At 39.2% G+C, this 11,018-nt stretch overlaps 1 protein-coding gene across 1 annotated transcript in view; it reads left to right on the top strand.

Annotated features, from left to right (window-relative positions):
* LOC103596171 (chromosome unknown open reading frame, human C10orf32) overlaps positions 1–4,837 on the top strand; it is a 10,053-nt gene extending 5,216 nt beyond the window's left edge. Inside the window, exons 2-5 of the mRNA XM_008579745.1 lie at positions 2,521–2,583; positions 2,687–2,730; positions 3,872–3,892; positions 4,536–4,837. Coding sequence (XP_008577967.1) covers positions 2,521–2,583; positions 2,687–2,730; positions 3,872–3,892; positions 4,536–4,587 — 180 coding nt within the window. The 3' untranslated portion in view covers positions 4,588–4,837. The remainder of the gene's footprint in view (positions 1–2,520; positions 2,584–2,686; positions 2,731–3,871; positions 3,893–4,535) is intronic.
* The last annotated feature ends 6,181 nt before the right edge of the window (positions 4,838–11,018 follow it).

The following is an 11,018-nucleotide window of genomic DNA, read 5'->3' as shown; positions in this document are numbered from 1 at the left end:
AACCGGCCATCCCTATATTGGATCCGAACCCGGGGCCTTGGTGTTATCAGCACCACGCTCTCCCGAGTGAGCCACGGGCCGGCCCAAAACTGGCAATTTTAGATGGTACGTTATGTCTGGTTGGTTTACGTAAGAAAATGATGCAGAATGCCAATGAGTACTTTATCAAGGAAAAGGCCCTGGCCTACATTACAGCATTCCCTGCATTCCAGGCAACCACAGGTCCCATCAAGTCTGTCTTCCAAATGTTTCTCAGATTCTTTTTTTTTTTTCCACTGCCACTTCTGTGTTTCAGACCACCCTCATTGGTTCCCTGGAGTACTCAATGTCCTCCTAACCAGTCTCTCTGCCTTCGTTTCCCTGTCAAGTTCATTCTGCTTACCACCCTTCTAAAAACAGTAAATCTGGTCATACCACTTTTCTATAAAATTACATGTAAGATGAATTCTAAACCCTAATGTTTAGGTCTCAGCTTAGATGTCACTTCTTTTAGGAACCTCTCCCTGAACACCTACGCCTGTAATGGGTTAGACACCCCTGCTCCCCACATGCTCCCTGAGCATCCAGTGCTTCCCCATCAGCATTTACCACAAGGTGTTTTAGTGCCTGTGTCGGCTTTGTAACCCCTCCAGATTGCAAGCCTCATTATTACTCTTATCCAGAGTACTGGCATAAATGTAAGCACTTGATAAATATTTGTTCAATGAATAAGTGAATGAGTGAAGTAGATTCTGTTAAAACCCTTTCTTTGTGCCATCAGTTCATCAGTCCCCCATTCCCCATCTATAGGAGTTTGAAGTTTGCCCCTTAAAAATGGCCACAGTGGGGAACAGGCACTCTTATATATTGTTGGTGGGAATGCAAAAGGATACAACTCTAATGAAAGGGAATTTGGCAATATGTAGCAAAATTAAAACCCTAGTAATCACAATCATGATTCTTTGAGTCTATCCCAAAGACACACTGGCAAAAAGATGCAAAGACGTATATGAGAATTTTTTGTAGCACTGCTTACAATGACGAAAGACTGGAAAGAACCCCACAGTCCACCAGCAGAGGACCGGTTGAATAATCTTATGGTACATGTATATAGTGTGGTATTTTGCAGTTGTAAAAAGTAATGAGGAGACTCAGTATATATTGCTGCAAATTGAGCTCAGGATATGTTTTGAAGTGAAAATAGCAAGGTGTGGCTATAGTATGTTTCATTTTAGGAAAGAAGTTGGGAGGGAGGGGAATAAATACATTTGTCTATTGTTTTATAATAAACGATGGAAAGATAAACCCAAAATGAATAAAAATAGTTGTGCGTTGGAGAGAGAGAACAGGAAGGGAAAAGGACAGGGATGGAAGGTCTTATTTTATTATTTTGACTTTAGAAGCACATAAAGGCTTACTAATTGTAAAACTTAAATTAAAAAGAAAAATAAATAAAAGTTGCTGTGGGGGAAGGAATCTGGGAATTGTAGCAATGCTGATGTTTCTGGTTAATTTGAAGTCCTCAGCCCCCCTTTTTACCAGAATCTCTCTGACCCAAGGGAACAGGGAAGGGGTGGTAGGATACACATAACAGTAGCTCCTTTTTTTAAAAAAAAAAAGATGACCGGTAAGGGGATCTTAACCCTTGACTTGGTGTTGTCAGCACCACGCTCTCCCAAGTGAGCTAACCAGCCATCCCTGTATAGGGATCCGAACCTGTGGCCTTGGTGTTATCAGCACCACACTCTCCCAAGTGAGCCATGGGCCGGCCCAACAGTAGCTCCTTTTATGTGGCTGAACTTACGTATGTCAGAAGCAGGGTGCATTGTTGCGCCCGAAATCTGTTGATCTCCATTTGCCTCTCAGTGCTAACTCAGTCAGATCTGCCTTGATCATAGGCCACCCTGCTGAATCCGGGCTCAGCTTTTCTCTCTTGGTCTCAGGGCCCAGTGAACTCATTAAAATCTGCTTGTACATTTCCCTTTTCTCTTCCCAGTCCCATCTGGCCATTTTTCATGTGATGGTCTCCCACTTTAAGCCTCAAGCTTCTTCTCATGCCTTTTTTTCCCATCTGTCTCTCTCATTCTGTTCCTAAACAGCTCCATTCCTTCTGTCCTTTCCAGCCTACCCTAACTCCTGCTCTCTCACTCCTCTCAAGCCACCCCAAATCTCAAGTCTGCCTTAAGGAATCAGAAGTTAGTTTCTCTCACTGGACTTTTGGAATCAAAGCTTTTTGCAGATTTCTCTCCACACTTGATTAATAAACTGTGCAGAGAGCTCAGCAGTTATGAAGGACTTGATTTCTCAGGCAGTGGTCTTTGGAACAGATGTCAAGCCCGTGCCAGAACTGCTAGAGTGCCAGTGAAATAAATTTTCAACATGAATAAGTGGAAAATTATTCTCCATTACATTTTGAGTGTATGTGGTTGTATAGGGTGGAGGAAGGGGGGAGGAGGAAGAGTTTTAGTGTAACAGCTGCAGTAAGAAGATTACAGGAAGTTTGGAAATTTTCATTATTCCCATTTTATTTTTGTCTTCCAGCTGCTAGGTCAGGCAGCACGAAACATGGTACTACAGGAAGATGCCATCTTGCACTCAGAAGATGTAAGAAACAATTTCTTTTATGATTCGGGTTTTATATAAATAGTTTGCATGGCTACAGGAAAGTGGAATGTTGTTTCTCTCTCTCTCTCTTTTTTAAATGCAGAGTTTAAGGAAAATGGCAATAATAACCACACATCTTCAGTACCAGTGAGTATAATACCCTCTCCAGCAACTACTTGCTGGAAAACCATCATCCTTAGCCTGCTTTCATTGCCTTTGTGCTTCAGCACATTTTCTGTGGAAGCAGGGATGAGAATAAAGGTGGGGTTGGTCAAGGATGACTTCCTCGATGGAAGAGGTATCTAAAACTACAGAAGAAGTTGGGGTAGTGGGTGAGAGTAGGAATGGGGGTCACCTTTCATGAACCTCCCTGTGTTCATGTGAGGGCTCCTCAGATGGAGAGACTATAAACTCCATAAGTGCACGTCCCATGTCAGGATCAAGCTAGCACTGTGCTTGGCATCTGGGAAACAATCAGTATTTGTTGACTGTCGTGCCCAAGGTCTCTCCTGGGGAGTCTGCCCCTGTGCTAGGGAATCAAGCATAAACGTAACCTATAAACTCCATAAGTGCACGTCCCATGTCAGGATCAAGCTAGCACTGTGCTTGGCATCTGGGAAACAATCAGTATTTGTTGACTGTCATGCCCAAGGTCTCTCCTGGGGAGTCTGCCCCTGTGCTAGGGAATCAAGCATAAACGTAACCTGTATCCTACATTTCCACATGTAGTGCAGCACCAGGTACATATAAATCATCCAGAAGATTTTGAATTAGAGACCCCATCTTCTTTATAATTTTGGCTCCACTATAATTTTGGGTAAAATTATAATTTAATTGGCTTTTCATCTTATTTTGTTTTGTTTTATATTTTATGTAGTTGATATACTTATGTACCTATTGGAAATATATGGTTAGGAATTTAACTCTTGATATTTAAATAGGTAACGTTTGTCATATTCAGTCTTTGGGTGTGTACGTTCTAAGTATGTGACCATTTGACTCCATATACCCAGACTAAATTTGAGCCACGCATGTGGTTTGTTGGACCACATCCCTCATTCCAGAAAAGTCTTATTACCTCTCCAGCTTTAGAATCCATCTTTTCAACAACTCTGCACTCAGATAGGAATCCCTATTCAACAGTGTAATCTTAGGATAGGGTGGAAATAAATGTAGAATGTGACATAAGCTAGAAATTTGTTCAGTCTCTATATATCTGGCCATAAATAATTTCTGTTAGTTTACTGGGTTTTCTTATTTTATTTTTCTCTTTCTTTTTCTGATTTAGGCAAGAAGCTATTCAGAAGAAGTAAGTAACCCCAAAGATAGGGGAGTGCGGAACCAGCTGAAGCAGGCTGGGAGGAATAATACTGTTGGGCCCAGAATCATAGCAAAAATGTGGTTGACATATGCCCTTAAATTGACATATGCTCTGGGATAGCTTGTTCAGAATTTAAAGAATATAGTATATTTCAGAGGCATGCAAGTAATTCAGTTCCCTGCTAGTAAAGACTTCCTAAAAGTTACAGGATGTAGAGGCCAACCTTAAGGAATAGAAAACCTTTTATATTGGTAATACTCATTAAGTAGAATAAATATGCTAAAGTCATTAAACAGCCTTGCTTTCTTAAGTGGATTAAATTTGTCCCTTTTAATATTGTTTACACTACTAATTGGCTTTGTGAACCTTTCTTCATAGTTTAAACAATTCTAGGACCCAAGTGGACCAATATAAATTTTGATTTAGCTGCAACAGTATTTATGCATTAAAGTACAAATAATTTGTACAGGTCTGGCGAGTTTGTTCAGTTGGCAAAGTCAATGGTTTGGATCCCCATACCAGGCAGCCACAAAAAACGAACAAAAAAAAAATACAAAAAACAAGTAGTTTGTACAAAGAGATGTCTTTATTGCTCATTCCAGATAAATCCTTTCTGTATTCTAATATCTAGTGTTGAACAATCATCAGATCTACAGGACCAGTTGAATCATCTGTTGAAATAGAATGGCATATAAGAGGAGGAAATATCTTATACAACCATCTTGCTGTGGGTTTGATTTTCCATTTTCTTTTCTAAAATTTAAATCAGGAAATATTTGTGTTGATGTACAGTTTCTCCTGAAAAGAAGCTAGGTGGTTGGATTTTGGAAGCACTTTGTGAATAACATTAACCCATGCTCTTATTGAATTTTTAAGTTACTCTGTTAATTTGATATTAAAGCAAAATTAAAAGATGCCTTAGTTTTCCCCATAGAACTTTTAATATGTCAAAAGCCATATTGTCTAAATTGATACTTACACAAATACTGAGTAATGTTTTAAATTCAGAAATAGAGTTATTGTGAACACATGAGAATGATTAATATTTTTTTTAAGACTTTTTTCTTGGGCCGGCCCGGTGGCGCACTGGATAGTGCGCCGCTTGGGAAGCGCGGCGGCGCTCCTGCCCGAGGGTTCGGATCCCACATACAGACCGGTTCCCGCTCACTGGCTGAGCGAGGCGCGGGAGCAACACCGAGGGCTGCGATCCCGTTGCCGGTCCCCGGTCCGGTACGGGGGCAACACCGAGGGTTGCGATCCCGTTGCCAGTCCCCGGTCCGGTACGGGGGCAACACCGAGGGTTGCGATCCCGTTGCCAGTCCCCGGTCCGGTACGGGGGCAACACCGAGGGTTGCGATCCCGTTGCCAGTCCCCGGTCCGGTACGGGGGCAACACCGAGGGTTGCGATCCCGTTGCCAGTCCCCGGTCCGGTACGGGGGCAACACTGAGGGTTGCGATCCGTTGCCGGACACGGAAAAAGACAAAAGACAAAAAAAAAAAAGACTTTTTTCTTAATCATTCACTTAGGAAATATTTTAATTTCATGGTCACAGAATGGTGGTAGGTAGTACTTGTTTTCTTTTCTAGTAACTCAGAAGAGATACTTATTTTATGTGTAGCAAATTCCTAAGGAAAATTAGGCAAATGATATCATATCTGGCCAGCTGTAGTCTCTTGCCTTGACCTGCATTCTTAGGGTTTCTTTGTTACTGTTACTCTAAGATTAAGTGACCTTGGGTTCATTTTGTAATTTTGCTAATCTCCAGCAAATTCACTTGTATCATGTTATTGTCAAATGTGAAGGCAGTTGAATTACTATGAGTGGTTGTGGCACAGCGTTGTGTCATGGTCAAAACCTTAATGTTTTAGAAAAAAAAAAAAACCTTAATTTTTGTAGACATTTACCTGTGTTCACTGGATTCACCTTGTTAAATGACATTATGATTAGTCTGCTGTCAAACCTCAATATCTTTACTTTGTTTGAATTTAAAATGGGACTCTATCCTGTTCTATTTCAGTTCTTCATTTACTAAGGGATTGAGAGAAAGCTGACATAAATAAGGAAATAGTGTTTTCACTGAAAGAAAAAAAGCAAGTAAGAGTCAATCCAATTTAATTCATATTGTATATCATCAAGTTAACTAAGCATACCAGGTTACATTATCTCTCATTATACATGTGCACATTAACTTAAGGTTAAAGAAAAAACTAGGTGTGAAGGATCTGAAAAGGCATTCATTTATGCATTCCTTCTATAAACATTTATTAATAATTGTAATATTAAATGTAAACAGACTCAATTTACCTTTGAAAAGAAGGGCTACCAATTTAGAAAATAAAACTAAGTCCTACCATTATGAAAAGCAAAGAAATACTTAAAATGAAAAAAAAGTTAAAGGTATGATCTAAGCTTTCTAAATGCTGTAACAAATATGTATTTAAGGAAGCAGTGATTGCTTACATTGTATCTGATAAAATAAATTTCACAAAACTTTAATAGTAATAAAGTTTACATTAAATAATGAAAACCTAGTAGTACTGAATTTAGTCACTTTAAAGAACATAATGTCAAAATACATAAAAGTAGCCAGAATGTGAGAACAGGCAGAAATGTATACATAATTTGATTGTTTTTTTTACAGAAATAAACAGTATACATAGAATTAAATGGTGATCAAAAACATAGAAACAACTTCATTAAGTAACATGTAGGTTGTAGAAAATATGCTAGAGGATATTTTTAAAACAATGAAAATTTAAATTCCATATAAGAAAATGTATGTGATGATACCAAAGCAATACTATAAGAAAAAAATCATGCTTAAATATTTAAGTCTCTGTGTCAGGGATAAGGATGGAAATAAGTGTTTTTTTTTTTTTTTTTAAAGGGGTATATGGTTAGAATTTAGAAAGAAAACAAAAGAAATCAAAGTGGAAATAATAAAACTAAGCATGAATGACAAAAATTAGAAAAATATATAGAATCATTAAGTAGTTCTTGTTCTTAAGTTTTTAAATTTTTTATTGACACAGTAATTGTACATATTTTTGGTGTACAACATAATATTTCCTGTGTATACAGTGTATAATGATCACATCGTGATAATTAGCATATCCATCACCTTAAACACTTGTTATTTCTTTGTTGTGAGAACATTCAAAATCCTCTCTTTCAGCTATTTGAAATATACAATGCCTTGTTGTTAGCGAGAGTCACCCTACTGTGCAATAGAGTACTAGAACTTACTCCTCCTATATAACTGTAACATTGAACCTGTTGACCAGCTTCTCCCCATATCCCCCTCTATAAGTAGTTCTCACAGAATAAATTGCTAAATGTCAGCTCAACCATAAATGTACAAATTAGCAAATTTATATTTGAATAGGAGATACATAAAATCAATTAGATTCGAGAAGAGTTAGCTTGATGCTAAAAAAATTTGATCAATATCAAAATGTAATTCTCCTTATAAAGATATATTACAAAACTGATATTTAAAAGAGAATATGCCCAGATTGGTTATGAGAAATAATCCATAAACTGTCAAAGAATAACCATTAAAATGGCATTTGCTTGTGATAGTTTTCTTGAGACTTTTCCAGACTGTCAAAGTATTTCCGTATACTTCCAAAATATAGAAAATGATAGTAAGACACCAGTTTGATGAAGTAAATGTGATTCTCATATTAAAAAATAAAAAGCAAGATGATGTAAGAAAATTTAGGAGACTCTTATTTATGAATATAGATGCAAAAATCCTAATAATAGGATTAGAAAAATTGAAGAGAAATATTTTGAACAATTATTCAGGTGAATCCAGAATTACAATGTTGATATAAAAGCTATAAAACACATTTCATTAATAAAAAGTAAGGGCTGGCCCATGGCTAACTTGGGAGAGCATGGTGCTGACTACACCAAGTCAAGGTAAGATCCCCTTGCTGGTCATCTTTAAAAAATAAAAATAAAAATAGAAATTAAAAAAAAAAAAAAATAAAAAAATAATAGGCTGGCTGGATAAGCTGTCTTCCTAAACCCACATAAATAAATAAATAAATAATAGGCTGGCTGGTTAGCTCAGCTGTTAGAGAGTGGTGCTGGGTTCAGGGTCCCAAGGTCCAGGGTTCAATCCCTGTACTGGCGAACTGCTCCCAAAAAACCAAAAAAAGAAATAAAATCTTATATCAAAAAGGCATTTAAGGGCTGAGCCCATGGCGCACTCGGGAGAGTGCGGCGCTGGGAGCGCAGCAGTGCTCCCACTGCAGGTTCGGATCCTATGTAGGGATGGCCGCCGGTGCGCTCACTGGCTGAGCGCGGTGCAGCCGGTCTCAAAAACAAACAAAAAAGGCATTTAAAATTCAACTTATATTTCAAATAAAACTAAAACCCCCAAATAATTTCTTTCTAAAAGAGTACGTTTTAAAACCCAAGAACCAATACAATATTTAGTGAAGAAGAATCATAGAACCCCAGAATATTAGAGCTGTATGGGGCCTTAAATTTATTAAATTCTCTTTCTATATATATTTTTGATGGCTGGCTGGTAGGGGGATCCAAACTCATGACCTTTAATAAAAAGTTATTACGAGAGAGATGAAATAACTTATCCAAGGTCACTGAACTTGATAGTAGGTCTTTTGTTTACCAGTCTAGCTCTCTGTTACTTGTTACTGCCCTTATAAATAGAAACAAGGGTGCCACGGGCCGGCCCGGTGGCGCATTGCTACAGTGTGCCGCTTGGGAGTGCGGTGGCGCTCCCGCCGAGGGTTCGGATCCCACATACAGACTGGTTCCCACTCACTGGCTGAGCGAGGTGCAGGCGCAACACCGAGGGTTGTGATCCCGTTGCCGGTCCCGGTCCGGTACGGGCACGACACTGAGGGTTGCGATCCGTTGCCGGACACGAAAAAAGACAAAAAGGAAAAAAAAAAAGAAACAAGGGTGCCACCTGTCATTTCTAATCTTTAACGTAACACTAAAAAGCTCCTAGAAAGGAAAGGATCTTGGAAGTAATGGAATCCAATCCAATTACCCCGGCTACTCATCTCTTTCAAGTAATCCTCCTGCTGATCAACTATCCTCTGCTTGAATGCTTCCAATGTTTGGGGAGTCCTTTAGTTAGCGATACTGGTCATTTTTGAAAGCTCCACTTTGTGAAAGATGGTTCTGTGTACTGAACCAGAATCTGCCTTTCTGGTCCTCCTGGAATTGTCACACCAGTACCTTCCAAAGTGGAATGTATAGCAGTACACACAAGGCCCTCCTTGGAGGTAAGGGAAGAAAATATGAAAATTCCTATGTATGTTTATTTTTTAATCTTTAAAAAATTAGCTTTTGCTAATATTGAAAGTATGGCTTGATATGAGAGCCCTGATTTGGTCTACTTAGTATACAGCTATATAGCATATATTTAGCAGGGGTAATAGTAAAACAAAAAACTCCCCCAAACCTATGGCTGAGGCACTGACCAATCAGAATGAATGATGTTTACAATTAGGTCCAAAATCACTCCAGGACACCAGATACCAAGAGGGAAAATTGGGAATAACTCAGTATAAGTTGATAGTGGTTTGCTTTATTGCAGTTTATCTGTGTGTGGTTAAGTAGATTTAAGGATTATCAAATGGTTCTTGTGAATAAACCACAGATTGCAGATAATATAATAAAGCAAGCACAAGTGAAAATGACAGAGACCTTTCTTTAATCTCCCACTAATCGGTCGCTTCAAGACAAAGATAGTTTTATAACACGTGAGAATGTAACTGCTTTTCTATAGGAACTCATTTTATGGAGAGAATATTTTGAAAACTAATTTGGAGGATTTTTGCCATTATATGATTGCTAAAAAACTAAGTGATACCTATAAAAACACTCATTTTTGTACACTTAATAGTTGGAAACATTCCAACCTGTAAAAGTATTTCAACAAAAGATTGTTTCCATGGGTTTGATTTCTTAAAAATATACAAATACAACACTTTTGTATTATTTTTTAACAACAACTAATTGCCATTAGGGTAGCTGAAAATTCACCAACTGGATTTCAACAAAATTTTTGTTATTGGCAGATGAGATTGTATAGGGCCGGCCCCGTGGCTCACTTGGGTGAGTGCGGTGCTGTTAATGCTGAGGCCGTGGGTTCGGATCCTATATAGGGATGGCAGGTGCGCTCACTGGTTGAGCATGGTGCGGACGACACCGAGCCAAGGGTTGCGATCCCCTTACTGAGTATAATTTGGGCTGGCCCGTGGCTCAGTCGCGGTAGGGTGGTGCTGATAACACCAAGGCCACGGGTTCGGATCCCTATATAGGGATGGCCAGTTAGCTCACTTGAGAGAGGGTGGTGCTGACAACACCAAGTCAATGGTTAAGATCCCCTTACCCGTCATCTTTAAAAAAAAAAAAAAGAAAAATGAGTATAATTTAGTTGAGTCCACTTCTTCCATTGATAGATCCTTTCACTTGCATGTCCCTATCTCCTTACTGTCCTTCTGAATAGAAATACTTGTTATAACCACAAGAGGAAATAAGATATATAAATGTCTTAGGAGCTGGGGGTGGGAGGAGGGAATTTACTACAAAGGGGAACGAAAAATCTTTGAGAGAACTGTTTTAGTGTTGATTGTGGTGATGTATACATTTGTCAAAATTTACATAACTGTACACTAAAGAAAGTTGAATTTTACTGAATGTAATTTATACCTCAATAAACCCGACTTTAAAAAATAGGTTGAGAAAAGGTGGTTTTATTCCCCCAAAGGGAAAAAAGTCATTATATATGTGGGTGTTCTTTTAAGTCAGAATTTATAAATGAAAATTACAGTGGAGTAATAAAGGAAGATTCTAATTAGTAGTAACTTGAGCCTCCTGGTTGGAAAGACTAAAGGCCACCAAGATGACAATGGGCCCAGCAGGGCCAGCGCGGCGATGTGAGATCAGGTGATCGCTGCCCGGCAGCTTCCAGCTGGAAGCGGCCTTGGGCTGGTTGGGGCCGGGCGGAGTCCGGAGCATCAGGCACTCCTGCCCCGGGTCGGGGCCTCGGGCGCTCTCGAGCTCCGGAGCAGGCCGCAGAAGACCCAAGTGCTGGAGTCCGAGGCCAGTAAGGGCGCGCCC

The sequence above is a fragment of the Galeopterus variegatus genome, unplaced genomic scaffold, assembly GCF_000696425.1.
Source record: "Galeopterus variegatus unplaced genomic scaffold, G_variegatus-3.0.2 Scaffold1953, whole genome shotgun sequence".
In the NCBI taxonomy this organism is placed as follows: Eukaryota; Metazoa; Chordata; class Mammalia; order Dermoptera; family Cynocephalidae; genus Galeopterus; species Galeopterus variegatus.
This window is presented reverse-complemented; position numbering and strand designations above follow the sequence as displayed.